This window comes from Epinephelus lanceolatus, chromosome 21 (genome assembly GCF_041903045.1).
Source record: "Epinephelus lanceolatus isolate andai-2023 chromosome 21, ASM4190304v1, whole genome shotgun sequence".
Taxonomy (NCBI): Eukaryota; Metazoa; Chordata; class Actinopteri; order Perciformes; family Serranidae; genus Epinephelus; species Epinephelus lanceolatus.
Genome location: NC_135754.1, coordinates 16,768,075 through 16,787,016, shown reverse-complemented (window position 1 = coordinate 16,787,016; position 18,942 = coordinate 16,768,075). Strand labels below are relative to the sequence as shown.

At 40.3% G+C, this 18,942-nt stretch overlaps 1 protein-coding gene across 2 annotated transcripts; it reads right to left on the bottom strand.

Moving 5' to 3' along the window:
- Positions 1–980: 980 nt before the first annotated feature.
- On the bottom strand, positions 981–18,123 carry LOC117246804 (circularly permutated Ras protein 1-like). Of its 2 annotated transcripts, none has more exons than XM_033610782.2 (21): positions 17,697–18,123; positions 17,297–17,396; positions 14,314–14,568; positions 12,315–12,548; positions 12,066–12,200; positions 10,381–10,452; positions 10,203–10,276; positions 9,779–9,964; positions 9,646–9,687; positions 9,370–9,459; positions 8,588–8,739; positions 7,808–7,889; positions 7,478–7,608; positions 7,156–7,240; positions 6,935–7,041; positions 6,698–6,810; positions 3,665–3,782; positions 2,932–3,072; positions 1,492–1,585; positions 1,383–1,409; positions 981–1,269 (listed from the first exon to the last, which is right to left on the bottom strand). In XM_033610782.2, exons 2-21 carry the CDS (start codon positions 17,379–17,381, stop codon positions 1,180–1,182), a joined length of 2,313 nt encoding a protein of 770 aa, XP_033466673.2. In that variant the 5' UTR covers positions 17,382–17,396; positions 17,697–18,123; the 3' UTR covers positions 981–1,179. The 2 variants fall into 2 exon arrangements, with proteins under 2 accessions (XP_033466673.2, XP_033466671.2); XM_033610780.2 differs by having other exon boundaries at positions 10,381–10,455; positions 17,697–18,121.
- Between the last annotated feature and the right edge of the window lie 819 nt (positions 18,124–18,942).

Sequence of the window (18,942 nt, the reverse complement as noted above, 5' to 3'; positions counted from 1 at the left end):
AAAGCCATCTTCACCAACTTCAATCTGATCTTGGGGCTTGAAGAAGTCTCTCCACTGAGGTGCCCTCCTCCAATTAGGGCTGCAACGATTAGCCGACTAATTGATGACTAATTGGTTTGAGTCATTTTTCATAGAAAAGTACTAAGTACCCCAAAATACTCATATTGCAGCTTCTTACATTCAAATATTGGCAGCTTTACACACTCTCCCATGACGGTGAACTAAAACCTTTTGCCGTGAGTACGAAACAAGACATTAGATGACATAATTTTGGGGTTTGGGAGAGACAGACCAACATTTTTCAACATTTTCACACATTTTTCGATAAAATGATTAGTCAACTAATCGAAGAAATAATCGACAGAGTAGTCGACAATGAAAATAATCGTTAGTTGCAGCCCTACCTCCAATGTTGTATCCAGTTTTCTTTGTAGAGCTATACTTCAGGGTCTGCCGTCAGGAAATTTTGATGTCAGTCACAAATTTCCTGCCTCACGGTGATTTTTTTTGCACAAATGTATGCCTTTTCCGCATCACCTTAAAGTGGAAATGTCTTTAAATTTGTCAAAATAAAAGTAATCTTAATCATATTTTTAGGGGTGGGGTGTAAGGGGCCGCGTTGCCCCTGAAATCTATGGCTATGTCTGAACCACAATATATATTGTATGTTTTTTAAAATAAAGTAAACCATAATGCTTTGCTGCTGTTGTTTGATTAAATTCTCTATTGCATGGCCAAGTAAGGTACAAAGAAATGAATGCAATTACATAATTATCAGAACTGTATGAACTCCGCTGGAGGTTGACATACAGTATGTAGTGAGGTGTGTTTTGATGACACTAAAGGATCTAGGTGTTGGCTCTGAGTCAGGTTTTTCCTGTGTGTTTTGATTAGTGAAAAACCCAAACAGTTTCAAACACGCACCCATGTACTCTGTGTACTGCCTCAGCAGTTTTGACATACAACACTGACAGGAATCATTTGAGGTCTGAGAAATGAGTTTCTTTATGATACAAGTGACCGTCTTTCATGTTGATATACTGCAATACATTATTTACACTGAAATACGTGAGGGATATTTATTCAGCCTGATAATCAAAGTCAAACAGCGGTATTTATCCGTGTCATTCATGACTTGAGTTGCTTCCAACAAGATAAAAGGTGGAGGCAGACAGTTGGCTAGAGTTTATGTTTATTCTTCACTGAGATGGACTTCCTGTTGCTGTGCTTCATGGTGTAAAGCAGCGCTGCACCAGCGTCTGTTAGAGACTGGTGGGAGGTGAATAAAAGGAAGGATTACCATAAAAAGTTAAGCAAAACAGGCAGAGTATTCTTGTACCAAGCAGTATTTTAGTAATTTATAAGGACATGACGTCAATTACCTGCAAGTCTGAAACCACAGATTGTCTCTGCAAAGAACAAAGAGTTCGTTATGGTCATTTTAACCAACGTGTGACACTGAACCTGATTTAAAAAGATGCTAATACTCACCCTTGTGAAGTTATGTATGTTGTTGTATATGGGCTCCATTGTTTTAACCCATTCTTGGTATGTCTGATGGTCCTCTGCACTGCTATTATGCTCTCTGCAAACACAGACAGACTCACTTTGTACATTACAGTATCTGCCAAGAAATATTCTACATCTACAGCATTCAGACACGTACTGTCATTTTACTGATAACATCAAGTTGATAACGAGGAAAAAAGCAAAAAAATAGAAGCGTGGTAAACAAGCTTAACTTGAAATGATAATTTTGAATGAACCATAAAATTATGTCTGAAAAAAAGCCTTGGATTCGTTTACTCATGAACTTTTGACTTAAAAAAAAAGTTCACCAGTTTGAGATAAACAATAAAAGCATCAGTTCATCAGATTATTTGTATTTGACTGATTTAAAGGAGCTGTATGGAACGTGCAGACCATTAATATAGCAGTACACCACTAGCTGCTACCTGCCAGCTTGGCAACCTCTATGTTGCCCTTTTTTCCTCTGGTTCAGTTTAATCTGTGACACATGAGAGCAGTTATTTCTGCGTATCCATCATCAAAGTTGTGGATGGTGCCGATAGAACTGTTCCATTCCGTCCCGTTTTTTCGTCACACACTGATCCGATACTAAAAGGTGGAGCTAGAAACATCGTAGTCCATTGATTGGTCGATAAAGAATCGTCTCTCTTGCTCAACAAGAACTCAACACACTGCTATTTTTATAGATCCCAGCAACTGTGACAGAAACAGTAAACACTCCAGTCTGTTCGTTTTTCTTTTGAAACTGTCGGCATTCAACATCGTTCCACTGACAATCAGCAAGGTAAAGATGTTCCTCTGCATGCCTGGTGAAGAGGCGAGAGCTAATAGCAGCAGTGATGTGGTGACAACCCAACTACATTTAAGAGTGGGCTACTGTCTGCAATAGAAACACTAAACAGATCTAGGGGTTATGTACATGTCTGTACGGCTTACGTACTGGTTCAGGGATACTATTCCCAAAGTGTTTGGTGAAAACTCAGTTATTGAGAACCATGTGGAGACTATCCTGCCCCAGACTCTGAATCATATGCTCTGAATGTCACATACAACTCCTTTAATGTCAAGAGCCATCTGATTTTCATTTTCCTTTAACTCGCTTTTAACCTTTGCATCCTCTTGTTTCTATTTCTGCAATACAGTTTGGCATCTTAACTCACATTTTTGTTTCATAACATTTCATGTAAAAATGTTCCTAAACTGGTTTTTAATTTCACCTGCACAATTACTGGACGTCATTTTCCCTGTCTTTTGTCTTTTTTCCACGTGTTGAGGATATAGACTATGAGGGCGGCCTCATTAAATCCATTTGTCAGACATCAGCATTAAGTAGCTCTCATTCTACATATTGCCCACACACTAATGTCAGTCAGAGTTTCCTCCATGACTCCTGTTACTCACATCGCTCTCTCGATCAGCTTCCTCTGCAGCTCTCCTTCCCTCCTGGCGTCGACGAAGCGGCCTCTGACAGCCAGAGCGGCACTGGCCTGTGACGAGTTGAGCTGAATGATGGCCAGAGAGAGGGAGGACAGGGCTGCCGAGCTGAGGAGGAGGGCCACACTTTTATCATGAGAGTGCTTCTCAACATTTACAGCTTCAGCCTTGCCATTATATTACTGTGCAAACACACACAGGAGCCACTTTGTAGCGGCTCAGACGATGAATTGCGTGACCTTCATTCAGTATATGAAGCAGGCGGACTGAGTTGAGAGGTTCATTTACTGTGTGACTAAATGTTAGAATGGGTGAGAAATGCTTTACATGGTGCAATCATTTCTGCATGATGTGAAGGCTCCTGTATCTCAGCAACAGCCAGTCTCCTTGGATTTTCAAAACTGCTGTGCCTAAAGGCTCACTGAGATTGGTATAAAATAATACATCTAATCAATTGTTGTCCTCAGGGTGAGAACGCCTCATTGATTAAAGACGTCAGAAGATAATGACTTGTTTAAGCTTACAAGAAGGAAATAAGCATGCAAACAGCTCAGTGGCGTGTGTGTGTGTGTGTGTGTGTGTGTGAGAGAGAGAGAGACAGAGAGAGAGAGAGGGAGAGAGAGAGAGAGAGAGGGAGAGGTAATCTCAAAACACAAAAGAGAGAAAAAAAATACTGTAATTATGGAAACATTATTATCACCTGTCGTCAGTAACATCTCTCTCCGCGGTGATCACTCTGAGCATTGTCTGTCCCTTCCTGTGTTTGTACCTGATCTGCAGCTGGATGGACACACGGCTACCAGGGGCAGGCACTGACGCTGAAGACAAACACAAAAAGGACACAATTATAAATCGAAGTTTTCAGGGTTTTTTTTTTAAAAACAACAATCTACATAAGTGTTTTTGGAGCACAGAGACAGTGTGTGTTGCTTTGTGACCATATGGTGTCATTGCCTGGCTTGGTTTACAGATGTAGATGTACAACTAAAATTAGCAAATACCAGTATAAGTGGTGCAGTGGCTGAATGAGTCAAACTGCTCCCAGTGTACTGTGTTCTCAAGATCCAACGTTCTTGACATGAACTAACATTGTAAGAGATTGGTAAGGGCTACCTTCGCAGTTCAAATTGCAAACAAACAAAGGGAGGTGGGTGTTTTACATTGCAGTTCAAATTGTACAAAAAGAAGGAGCATAACATCAGTAGGCTATGAGCTGTAGGTGGGTGACTTAAACAGATTGACCCCGGGAAATAAACATTGCTGAGAACATAAAATCCTTTAAAAGGTCTCATTAATGTGTCATAGCAAGAGGATATTAAGTTGGGGAACCCTGTCTGGCCTGTATGAGGAGTCAGCTCTGGCTTTAGCACCACTTAGCTGATGCTAACATCAGCATGCTAACATGCTCACATCAACTATGCTAACATGCTGATGTTTACTTACCAGGATTTACCTTCTTAGCTTAGCCTGTTAGCATGCCAACAGTTGCTAATTGACACTAAATGCAAAGAACAGCAAAGGTCGATGGGATATTGTGGCAGGTATTTAGTTACAAACCAAAATATTGGACAAATTAATATTTGGACCCAATGATGGCAACAAAGGAGAAATCAGGGGATCACCAAAGTTATGACTTCATCATATAGTGATGATTTTCAGATGACCAACTATAGGGTGACCATATTTTGATTTCCAAAAAAGAGGACACTAGGCCCGGTCACGAGATAGCCTACTTAAATGATACTCACCGTTTACTCAAAGATGCCTTATAATTTTAATATATTTAAAGTTTATATGTATGGATAGAAAATTCAGTTATATTACAAAATAATATCTCTCAAAGGCAGAAATTGAGATAGGCCCGTATAGATAGGGGACACATACACACACTAGAGTGTGGCTACCCGATCGGAGCCCCATGGGTCCCGACAGTAGGCCTACTCGACGGGTCCCGATGGTAGGCCTACCTGACGGGTCGGGCCGGGTTTGGTCAAAAATGTATAAATTATTTTTGGGCTCGGGTCAGATTCAGTCAGCTTTCAGTGAAAATGTAGCGTAAAAATAATAAAATAAAATCCTATTGTCTGTCCTGTTTATTGCTTGGGGACTGTTATTTACTTGACAACACCTGAACATAACATGCACACACACTGGCTGTTTGTTTCTCCCCTCGCTGGAACTCTTGGACCTCCCGCCTTGATTAAACGCTGAAAATAAAATAAAAGAGGGAGACAAGTTTTCTTATTTTATCTTATTTTGTTATATTTCTCCCTCTCCCCTCGCTGGAAGCCTCGGACCTCCTGCCGCCCGCTCCCGTCTCAAACACAGAGGTCTCCCTCTCGGTGAAGCACCCACGGTGCACGCCCGGCCTGTTAAATAGCTTGTAACCATAACAACTGTGTGACACAAACTCAGTGCTTTAGTAATTAAATAATGTCGGGCTCGGTTCGGTTTCGGACATAACAAAACAGAATGACTGTCGGGTTCGGACAGAAATATGCGGCCCGTGCCGCGCTCTAACACACACACACACACACGCACACATACACACAAGGAAAACCGGACATTATCATCAATTTATAAACACCCCCCGGACGCCCTGGACAGGACGTGAAAAGTGGACATGTCCGGGCAAAAGAGGACGTTTGGTCAGCCTAACCAACTATCTATTACAAAGACTTGCTTCTAGAGGGCACAGCCTAGCCTAGCTACTGACACAGTTTTCAAAGGTGCTTTGGTTGTCTTTGGTTGTCTGCTACTGGGGATAGTAATGGCACAGAACTTACATTAATACTCTTTGGTAAACAGGGATAGCTACTGACAGCTACTGGGGAAAACAAAAGCCCTGTCCTCTTCCTGTCTTGGTTGCACACAAGCGGCAACCTCTGGGCTGAAAAATAAAGTCATTACGAAAGAGTCAAAAACTGCAGTTCCTTGAATGCAACCAATATACCTGCAACCTATACGCAACTCAATCCCATAGACACCCATTTAAAAATGCCCAACTTCACAGCAGAAATAAACATGTTTACAGCCTGGTACAAGAAACGGTTTTGGTCTCTGTAGCTAATTTGCCCCTTCATGACAACTGTACAGGGGGTGAATTTTTATAAAATTCATTTAAATTTATTGAGGCTTAAATTTAGGAATTATTTAGGGAGTGGCTGCTTTGAGTGAGAGGCTGTCTGCAAGGCATCACCACAGTCAGTGAGTCAGATCCAGCTCCATTGTCTCATCCAAATATGATCACTTCTGGCTCCAAAAAAACAAGACAGCAATGGCCAAATGCCAAACTCAAAACCTCAAAATGGGTGGCATCACTGTGGCTACATCCATAATTGTATAATGTTTATTTTGTGCAATGGTTGACGAACTTCCTTTGCGCTGTAAATCCAGCCTACATTGCCCCAGGAGATCATACTAGGTAGAAGACAGGATAGCAAAGCAAAAACGAGGTTTACAAGGACCCTGTCTAAACGCAGATGGTATCGTTATTCTATAGCCATTATATTGTGCAATCAATCTTTACATCACCATCAAAAAACTTATTTATTTCTATTTTAAGGAACTTCCTGAGGCCCATTCAGGGAAGTTTCAGGATGAAAGCATTGGGCTGCAGCTATGTGTGGTGGCAAGACATGGATGCAGATTCATAGTCTGCAGTGAGACACTGTCATGCATGCCAAACTACCCAGCCTGTCAGTGGTGACATACTGTACCAGTTTCTTCTCACCTTCTGCGGCCTGTTCATTAGCTCCAAACTGGAAGGTAATCTCTGTAGCTGGGTCCACATTCCCCACCTCTCTGGTCCCTATGTGTCCTGCCTCCTTCTCGCCTCTCATACACCTGGACCAACATCAGTCAGTGGTTATTATTCAAGTAATTTTAAGTGCATTCATGTGCTGACTAGACTACTTGATGAAGAATTTAGAAATATTAGTAATAAAGGTATGCACAGTGCAGAACGTACAGTGAGTTGGGCAGCAGTAATGTGACAGTGCAGTGTGTAGCGATGGTCCTGTTCTCGACGATCTGCTCAAACTCTTGGTGCAACCTATTGGGGCTTGCTATCACCACCTAGGGGACCAAACACACAGATAACAACATCTGATGAGTGATATACATAATAAAAATACTGGCACTCCGTATAAAAATCTGCCAAATGTTGATACACAATACAACAAATCTTACTTTCCCTCCAGTGCGATCAGCGAGTCTTCCCAGCTCATCCAGCCTGCAGTCTGTTCCCTCTATGGCCAGCACAGACACTGTCACACTAATGAAAGAAGTATGAACTTCATTACAGCACAGCACCAGACCACTCGAGCCATAATAAGCCTTTATAGGCCCTCATTAGTACTAATATAATTACTGGTTACAGCCTTATAGTTATTTTTGTTGGCGGAGCAGCAGTGATTCATGTGAAAATGCGTGTTAACTGTCATCTCAGCAGTATGATATTGATTTTAATGCTTGTTCTATTCTCGACATTGATGAGGAGATGTGTACCAACCCCTGTTTAGCAGCATAGTCCCCCAGCTCCTGGTAGAAGATGGTAGATGAGAGAAGGGTGCAAGCATCATTATCCTCTACCTCCAGATTCCCCAATTCTGTGTTGGCTTTCCCATCTGTACAGATAATCACCTTCAAGATCAGCGGGGATAGCAGGTCAGGATTGTGTTGTTTTTAGAGAATTTACAAATTGAAAATGGCCAAGAAACAAATCTATTCAAATAAAATGAGTACAGGTGACCATCACAGTGCAGTATACCTGTTTCCTTTTATATCATCTATGGACTAAAAACATGCACTGGTGTGATGTTGTAAATATGACCAAACCTACCTTGGCCCCTGGCTGTCTGGAGGCTATTGCAATCGTGAGGAGAGCAGCTGGACCAAGAGCTGTGGTCCCACCTTCAGATAATCTTTCAACAAGGAAAATCAAAATCAAAAATCAAATCAAATCAACATGTTATTATCCCTGTGTATCGTGTGTGTATGCATGTGTAAGTATGAGTATCTGTCTGTAGCAGCTAATCTCGCAAACTACTGGACCAATCAGCCTAATATTTTGAGTGCACATTTACAATTGTATGCTAAAGGACCTCTCGTGGTTGTGGTGATTCACAATTGTTGAAAACGTGTTTTATTGACTGTTTTATACCATCATTCACTGCTGACTCCTCACTCCTCTAAACCGGACCGTAGGGGCCACAGGTCTGCAACAAAATCATGTAGCAAAAGCAGAGAGCGAAAGGAATTTCCGAAAATTGACTCCGCTAAAAACAAGGTCCCTTACTGGCCTTCGTCGTGGCTCAAAAACTGACACCGATAGAAAAGTTTGGTCTCATTTTGTACTGGAGCATCTGCAGATTAATTCCATACCGGGCATGTTAGGATCAACTAAGGTTAGGCACCATAAGGCACCCCTTAACTTTGTCGCCATCGTGACTGTAAGGGAGATTAGAGGGACAATTCTCCCGGGCCTAGCAATGCCACGTGCATTCTCTAACTGTGAATAGCTGTCACCTGGCGGAGGTCTGCGCTCTACTGAGTGCACTTTTCTAGTCTGAGGATAGCGTTTCTATTATGCAATAAAAGACAAAACAACTGATCGTCTTACCCCATGACTTGTCTCTGTAGGTAGTCCTTAGTCTGTGAGAGTGGAGGTGGAATGGGGAAACTAATTGCAGCCTCTTTCAGAAAGTTGCTGTCAGACAACTCAGGACCACACAGGGAATGTGACGTGAAATTCTCATTTCCATGTACTGTCACCTGGCAACACAAACATCAAGGGTTAAAGGAATACTTCACCTGCATTATGACCATTTGTGCGTTAGTTGCTCACCACTTTTTACCTTCAACATGTGAAGAAAAATTTGTATTTTCGCATGCCTCTACAGTAAATAACAAATAAAAAAAAGAGCCTTCCTCACAAATTGAATTGAAAAGGGTTCCTATCAAAATATCTGTTCACAAACTCTGCACAACTCACTCAGTATAATCCAAGTCTCATTTATTCAGTAATATGATCAATACTTTCCAAATATGCATTTTTGCTTAAAAACATTTGTAACATTTTGTATGATATAGTTTTGCTGTCGTTAAATAAATTTTCTCTTTATGGATTCTCCGTTCACCGTACAGGCATGCAAGGAAGACAAAGTTTCCTTCATGAATTCAACATTACACAGGGTGAGTAATGGTTAGACAGTTGGTCATTTTGCAGGTGAAGTATTCCTTTATGAAAAGGCAACAGTAACAACTTGCATTTGCACTCACTTGCATTTCTATACAGGAAAATAATGAAAAACGAATCACATTTATGTCAGACACAAACCTAAGTAACAGACATAGATAATAAAAAAAAGAGGAGGATCAAGTCTATGATGATCATGTACGTACCTGACTGTTGAAGGTGATGAGTCCCACTCGTATGTCAGGATTTTGCTGACTTAGTGTCCAAACACACTGCAACACCGCTTCCTGGACAAACTGATTTTGAAGACAATGACTTCTTATCAACAACTGCATCTTAAACCATCTTTGGACAGCTGCTACTGTTATAGTACTCTGTGTTGTGCATGTACACATGATGTTGTGTAGAGTTTAATGGACTCTACCTACAGTATGTTAAGACTCACACAGTGTTTGTTTTCAGGCTTACACAAGAGGCCTCACCTGGAGACGGGATCTGTGGAAGACATGCTCTCCCTCCGACACCTTAAAACAACAGAGATTGAGCCTTTGAAACACCAGCTGTCACAGACGGCTTTAACAGTAAACAGATCAGTGTCAGGTCATGTGGTTTTACCTGAGAGGTGATGCTCATTGAGCCTGAGATGTCAATACAGAAGAGCAGCAGAGTGTCAGTCGCGCACAGGGTCTTTTCACTGGGACAGAGCAAAAAGAGGCCATCCTGGTGACCACTTAGAGGACACGGAGGTATACTGGGTGTGCTGGTTTGCTCCCAGGGCTGACAGAAGTAACACTCATTAACCTGTAGTTCAACATAAGGAGAGAATGTTAGTTTCATTGAGAAACATTACCAACATTACTGAGTATCCATTGATTCATTATGTTATGATCAATAATACTTGTCATGCTCTGTATTTCACAGTAATGATTACAAGGAGATTTACAGTTATTATCCACATTCAAGATCAATGCCTCTTAATCATGTTGCCACTTATCAGTTTCAGGATGAAGATGGAATGAAAGATACAGCATGTAATTACCACATTGTCGTAGCAGGTGTCCAGCACAGAACCGCACTGGGAACAGGAGGTGGGTTCTCCTTGGATGGTCTCCACTGGAAATATGCAAACATCATTACAGTCATAAGCCAATAAGACTGAGAATCAAAGTAGATGGGCGATAATGAAGATTTTATGGTGATGATAAAAGTTTACTGACCTCTTTCCTCTGAGAGTAATTTTCCTAAACTGACAAGGAGCACATTGGGATTCCCCGGCAGAGGCCCCTTATCTACTGATCATGAGTTTGGAACGAGATCGTTAAAAAAATAAACATTTTTATAAGTAAATTAAAGACCTATCTATTTAATGTGGCATTTAAGATGGAGTTTAGTTGTTAAAGATAAAGTGACAGTCCAAATGAAATGAAGAAATGCATATTTTTCCTCTTACCTGTAGTGCCATTTGTGTGATGGAGATATCAGCCGTAGAGATGTCTGCCTTCTCTTAATATAATGGAACTGGATGGCACTCGGCTTGTGGTGCTCAAAGCGCCAGATAAATACATTTGAAAAACTCAACAGCAATGTCTCTTTTGGGAAACTATGACCTGGTTACTCAAGATAATCCGCAGAATTTGTTGTGAGCACTTCCATGTAGGAACTATTTTCTTTCTGAACTACACCCGCCAACTATATCACTGCACAGATGGAAGCGTGCATCTACTTACAGAAGAAAGGCTTGTGACAGCGCGAGACATTAACAATGACTAGCAAGTGACTCGCAAATACGCTTTATTTTAAATTGACGGCAAACTAGCTCAGCAAAATGCCCAAATGCAAGTATGATGCTGAATATATTTAATTATGGGATCTCAAACTAATGACTAAGGAAAAATCTGGACCCCACGACTGGACCAGTTGCCATGATGGAGCCTATTCATTCCAGTGGAGTTGCTTGCCTGGCACACACAAATAAAGTTTTTAGCTTCTGGATTTACTTGTGCAGTAATGTCTCCCCCGCAAGTCCGTGCTCAGCTTATAGACTATACATTGTGATGACGTCACAGAGTTTTAAAACGCTTTTCTTGGCTTTGAAGAATGAGATAGTAGTGTGCTCGAGGACCGTCTTAATCACATGATACTCAAGAAAAAACCCAGGTGCTCTTGAAGAAAAGGGTCAGTACATGGGAACAAAAGATGAACTTCAGGCACTCATGCGTGGAGCAGGAACAGATGTGTTTAAATGAAGTTAAAAAGCCTTTTCTTGGCTCTAGGAAAGCTTACAAATATATAAACATGGATAAAAAATAATCATATAGAAAGAGTCATAACTGACCTTTGTTTGCAGTTCAAGGTGTCCAGTTGATGTCTCTTTTATCATGGTGGCCCATGGGGAAAATACTCTGGGTCGCATGGGATTTTTTCACTACAATACTGCAAGTGGCCACTGGGAAAAATTGGCTGCAAGGCTACGCATTGTTCCTGAGGGCATGTGCTAAGTAGATGCATGCTTGTTGAGGGCTTGGTGATATGGTTAGTGGCTGTAGTTCCTACATGAAACTGTTCACAACAAAATCTGTGGATTATCTTGAGTAACCAGATCATCATTTCTGGAAAGAAACATTGACCTTAAATTTTTTAAATGTATTTTTTTTAGCACTTTGAGCACCACAAGCCGAGTGCCATCTAGTCCCATTATATTGGAGAGAAGGCAGACATCTCTACAGCCAACACTCTACAACTCACATCAAAAAGATCTAGACTGATAAACAGCACTACAGATAAGATGAAAAATATGTATTTTTGATTTTGGGGTGAACTGTCCCTTTAAGTTCAAGGCATTGGTGGAGTAAAACATTCACAATGAGAGTTATTCTTTTGACAACCTGAAGGAGACATTTACCTTTATGCGTAGGTGTTGGGATACATTGTGATTTTGATTTCTGAGACGATGAGGGCAACAGCTGGCCCGCAGGTAACAGCACCAGGTACTCTGGCATTGACTTCATGAATGAAGGTCTCGGAGGAAGAGGTGGGGCTAAGAGCAGAATAAACTAGGATGAGCTGACTGGTCTTTAAATCTGTTCGCACAAAGCAGCACCAAATCTGGAAAATACATTATGTTGTATTGACCAAAAAAAATTCTGTTTACTTGATGTCTGGGCCGACACACTGTTAGTATCAGCTGGCAGCTTCACCTCACCCCCAGCGCCTTCTGGTGCAGTGTACGAATAGTTTGGGTCCCAGGGATGCGCATTTAAATCTGGCTCATTGTCCGGGATGTCGTAGGTAAAACTCTGACTGTTGGTACTGGAGGAAGGAAGTGGCTGGCTGTAAGGAGGGGACTTGGTGTTTGCTGCAGGTTTCATGTGTGGTGGGAGAAGAGCTGGGTAAAGCAGACAGGAGCAGTGTGTTAAAGGAACAGTTCACCCAAATAAACAAAGCTGTCACGCATCTTGAAGGCTGCAGATTAATGACATTCCTACATAAGAGCTTTGGACCACTAAACACAGTGATACAACCTGCAGCTCAGTCTCTGTCTATGAATACAACTAAAGAGTTAAAGGGCTAGTGTTTACATTCCCATTAAAACATATTTCTCTCTCTTGTGATGCACCAGTCTATGAAAGCGTAATGTATTCACTTCATTTTTCTAAATTAACAAAATTATTATCTCAGAATTCTGAGAACTGTTTTGATGGAGAAAAGAACCTACTCTTTTTTCCTTTGGTAACAATCTTGTTAATTCAGATCTTTCTAAACTACCGAGATTATTAATGTGTTAATACAGACACAAAAAATTCCATTATAATTTTTTCGCATAATTCTGAGATAATAATCTAGGAAATTCAGAACAACAAGAGCAGATTTCTTTCTGGGAAAACTAATTCTGAGATAATAATTTTGTTGATTCAGAATAAACACACAATGTTTTTTTTCTCAACTAAATGCATTACACTTCTGTACCAATCCCATAAATTGGATTGTTTCTGAAAAAGAGAGCCAAAGTTTCCTGATTGAAAAAAACACTTTTTAATGTTTTGTTTCATTGTTTTTGTTTGGTAGCCCTCAGTGGACTGTGACTGAGGGGACAACGCTGAAATAAGAGGTTAATTACTTGTTGAAAATAATTGTAATTGTTTAACAGCACATTTACACTACAGGAGAACACGCCCAATTTTCACAACCCGGTCTCCGATGTTTGGGCAGTGCCTTGCAGCGTCACACACCAACAAACAAAGCCATCTTTACAGTGGCATAATGCCCGGCTAGTTGCCTTTATAGCTTAATGATGCAGCGGAACAAGAATGAAAAGTAAGGCAGAGAAACTCCAAGTGGGGTGAGCAAGAGGGGTGGTGGATGGGTCCAACAAACACAGACTTTCACCTGGGAGAGCTGTGTTTGCATCCCGTAAGACTGTAAATCCAAACCCTGTTCTTTTTTCCCCTAAACCTAACCACGTGATTTTGTTGCCTTAACCCAACCACATGTGTTAGTTGCATCAATGTGCAGTGTTGTACATAACATCAACAACCAACGCACCCAGGGTACCTTGCATGCTGTATCTGGACATGGCAAGTCCATGACCAAGCGTTGATATGTGACAAAGTTGGAGTAGGAATGAGCTGAGTTTCTAAATTCATTCATGTTATTCCTATGGTCAAAGACAGTCCAAAAATATGAGAAAATGTCAACCTCTCTCTCCCAAATCCAAAAACTAGAGTGCTAAAACTTAAATTTGTGTTGTCATAGGGTACGAAGTCTGGAGCTGCTCCTTAGACAATGAATTGGGAAAGATGTTCTGGATGATGCGGAGAGCACCCAGGGGGATGTTTGGAGTTTATATGTACATTTTCTGTTTCACGACTGAGAACACGTCAACAGAATAAAGCTCATTTGGGTGTAAAAAAAGAAAACAAACATTCTGTAGGTCCACAAAATCAGGCTCCCATTCATTGTCTTTGGAGCAGCTCCAGACTTTATATACCATGACATCACAAGTTTGAGACTTCCTCCTCTGGTTTCTGGCTTTGAGAGAGAACAGCTCATGTTCACAAATATTGATTGACCTTTACTCAGCCATGGAAATAACATATGGGAATTCTTAATTTGAGTGATGTTCTCCGTTGATATTGGCACATTCACAGTACCTGTTTTTCGAGGCAGTGTCTGCTGCTGAGGAGTCGCATTGATGGAAGAGGCTGCCTGCTGTTTATTGTGAAATTCAGCATTTTCGTAGAAGGGTGTGGGCTTCACAGCCTTCTTCACCTCCTTGCTCTTTTCCAACTGTTCAATATCCTTGGAGGTAGAGTGGAGGGATTTCGGTGATTTGGCTTCCGCGGAGACTGTTGGCGGAGGAGGGGGAGGATTGCGAGGACGGATCCGGTTAACAGGAGGGAGAAGAGCTAAAAAGCATAGACATGAAAAAAAAATACAGTTATTTGAGAACAGCTTCTTGCAGGAGAAATGTGAGCGCAGACAAAACAACTGGTGCAGCTATGACCTTTGTGCTGTGAAGAAATTGTGACTCAGGTGGCAGATGGCTTTTACTGAGAAAAGCAAAGTATCTGAAAGGAATCTCTCCTCCAAGATAGACAGGAGAGGTTGTGTGTGTCACTGATTGCATAATACATAATGGTACTTAACCAACCAGTCACTCAGAAAGCTGTGATGAAAGGAAAAGCCCACCTGTGTACACTTTTATAAATTAGCAGTGATTTTGTGATTAAGTATTGGACTACTTCTGTCTCTCTCATACTTCAGTTTATGACTTCCTATATATCCCAGAATGACTTTCCCCACCCTGCAGAGAATGGACCTGACAGCAGGTGACGTGTCAGTGATAGACGTAGCGACTGCACAGAGAAAGCTTTGTGTCTCTTTGGTGGATTTCTTCAAACTGGTGAGTCAACAAAGAAGCTATTTGAATCTGAGACTGACTGTCATGACAGCTGCCTCCGCTGTTTTCCACTTCCCATTCCCACTGCTTCCCCAGGCCTGTGCATTTCTATGAAACTGCAGCCACCGCAAGGATGGATTACTGAGTGGGCCTACAAACAACTAATAGATTATTTGGGAAAACAATCGACTGGTTAATTGATGATGACAATAATTGTTAGTTGTAACCCTAAAAATGTCAGCCAAGTTAACAGCAACCAGGATGAGACTCAAAATCACTACAAAGACATGCAAAGGAACTGCAAAGAGACACAAAATAACTACCAAACCAAAAAAGACTGCAAATTACCTTACTAAGACACAGACGACTACAAAGAGACTCAACATGACTACAAAAAAACAGAAAATGGCCAGAGCAGATACCAAATTACATGAATAAGACATGAGAAGACAACAAAGAGACACAAAATGACTAAAAAGGGATAAAACAAAATTACCTAAATAAGACACAAAGGAACTACAAAGAGTCACAAAACATTCAAAAAGACAGGAAAGTATGACCAAAAAAGGCTCAAAATCACCCAAATGAGACAAAAACAACCACAAAGAGACATCAAATTACCTCATTAAGACACAAGAAAATAAAAAGAGACATGAAACATCTAAAAAGGACTGAAAATTACCACAATAAGACACAAAACAACCACAAACAGACACAAAACAACCACAAAAGGACACAAAACAACTACAAAGAGACAAAACAACAACAAAACAACAAAAAGACACAAAACAACCACAAAGAGACACAAAAAATGACCAAAAAAGACCTCATTACCTCATTTAGACAAAACAAGAACACAGGCACAACATAACTACAGAGATGCATTACAACTATAAAGAGATGTAAAACTACTACAAAGAGACACAGAATGACTACAAAGAGGCATAAAACTACCAGAAGACACAAAACAACCACAAAGAGACACAAAAAATGACAAAAAACTCAAAATTACCTCAATAAGACACGAAACTACTACAAAGTCAGACAAAACAACCATAAAAAGAGACACAAAATGACTACAAAGAGGAATAAAACTACCAGAAGACACAAAACAACCACAAAGAGACACAAAAAATGACAAAAAACTCAAAATTACCTCAATAAGACACGACACTACTACAAAGTCAGACAAAACATCCATAAAAAGACACACAAAATGACTACAAAGAGGAATAAAACTACCAGAAGACACAAAACAACCACAAAGAGACACAAAAAATGACAAAAAACTCAAAATTACCTTAATAAGACACGAAACTACTACAAAGTCAGACAAAACAACCATAAAAAGACACACAAAATGACTACAAAGAGACATAAAATAGCCAAAAAGCCAATAAAAACCCACAAAATGACCTTGATATGACATGAAACAACTAGGAAGAGACAAAAAACAACCACAGAGAGACACAAATGACCACACACAAAATTACAAATTAAACTTAGACCTTTAAAAGATGAAAACGACTCCAAAGAGATGCAAACAAAAAAAATGGGAGGAGGAAACCACCACAAAGTCTGTGTCTTGCTCCTATGTAGGAGAGGTGTTGGGGTCCTTTGCATATTTGTGACCAGGGGCCCATTGTGTTATAATCCACCCATGAGTCACTGTCATCCTCCACCTGTCCACCAGATGCCCTCAGACGCTGACAGCCACATCCTTCTGCTCACCTGTGTCACATTCATTCCCTGATCATCCTGTCAGTGTACAGTAAACACAGCCAGCCCCTTTTCCAGATTGTCAGTGTTGCTTCCTGCCTTCCTGCTCAAATGTGCCCGCACCATTTCCCTGCCTCATTCCTGTTAACCTGTGGACTTTTGGTTGCTTCCCTTTGACTCACTACCTTTACCTGTAAGTTTATTTATCATCGATACTAATAAATTCACAGAACTGTTCCTGTCTGCCTGGTTGTCTGCATTTGAGTGCCTCTTTCTTGCTGCCTGATACACACCCTGTGACAGTGTCGCTAAAATGTGTTGATGTTTTAGATAGCTGAAATTCTTTCAGGTGTCAAACACCACTGAAGCTACACTGAAATAAGTATGTTTGGCTAGAAATCCATAGAACTGAGAAAAATACAAGTACAACTACAAATGGACTCAGAAATGTGACATGTCTTTTTAAACAAGCGTTATATTGTCTTATGTCTTGGAATGACTGAAAGAATTCACACCTGAGCGCTTAAAGACGTTGGGTCTTTGGCCGTCCTTGTGACTCACTGATGGCGGCACATAAACAAAGCCACAAGCAAATTCCATTGTGAGTTTACCCGCCTGTGAGAGAAAGGACATTATCTTAACAAAAAGTAACACCTAATTACACTTTACAGAGGAAACATAAACACCTTTAACCCATAAAACACATAATTACATTCCAATCCAAATCCATTACAGTACACATTTGCTATGGGGAGCATGTGACAATCAGTTTTTGAGACGTTGACATACCTTTAAAAGCACTCTAATAAAGGTAACTTAATCCACACAGTACAGCTGACATGTACCTACTGTATCTGTAACATTACATCAACATATTCCCAAAGAAATAAGCTTAAATATCAAAGCCGTACTTACACATGCAGAGTCCTTTAAATGCTGTCAGTACAGTGCAACCGTAAACACAAAGCCCTCCCACGTCTCACAAATGTTTCAACCACGGTTGGACGTCTTGTCGTTCACCACTTGTATCTCAGACATCTTGTCCAACAGGTTTACTGCCTCAAGAGTCAGCTGTGATACCGTAGTATAGTGTGTGCGCAAAGGTGTAAGGTTGGGTGCTCAGTCAAAGATTTATCGCATATTGCCTAACTCTGGTTAAACATTTCATGAATGTAAATAAAAATGGGTGGGAGAATAGGAGCTGAATTGAGAAACAGGGCAGTGAAATGTCAAAGGTCAAGATGATTAATATGCCTTTCAAAGTAAAAGAATATCCCACAACAACTATGGTGTAAAATTCCCTCATGTACACGGACACACAGTTTATGTAATGGGAAGAAATGTAAGTCACTTAAGATAATAGCATCTGTAATGTAATGTAATATAATGTCATTACCACAATAATTATCAATTATATCAATTATCAATAATTTTAGGAATGTAGATTCAAATCTACAAGACTTCTTTGCACTGGAGGACCTCAGACAGAATAAATAAATACTAAATTATTTTTAGTTTATTGTCTTTAAGTATTTTGCTAAACCTCTGTTTGATTAATGTAGCCTAATTAAAAATATCTAATATAGACAATAAAATAAATATAAATAAATAATAACGAAATAATAATAAGCATTGTATACAACTGAAATATTTGAAATTTATTTGAAAATGATGGCACATATTAACACATGTATGTTTTTGCTTTTTGTTTGTTCTTTTGTCTTTTGTATAATTTTTTCTTAAAATATGAAATTTTAAAGGTCCAGTGTGTAGGATTTTGGGGTATCTATTGGCAGAAATACAATATAATATTAATAGCAATCATTTCATTAGTGTATAATCGCCTGAAAATAAGAATCATGTTTTCGTTACCTTGGGTTGAGCCATTTATAACTACAAAGGGAGTATTCTTCCACGGAGCCCGCCATGTTGCACCACCATGTTTCTACAGAAGCCCAGTATGGACAAATCAAATACTGTCTCTAGATAGGGTCATTCTCGTTTTTATGTTGAAGTGGCAGCTTGAATTTGATGGCCCAAATGAACCCAAAGGCCGTCTTAACAACTGGAAAGGGAGGGGGTGTTCAGTTGGTTGCAATCTTCAACCTCACAGCTAGATGTCGCTAAATCCTACACACTGCTCCTTTAACAAGACTGAGTC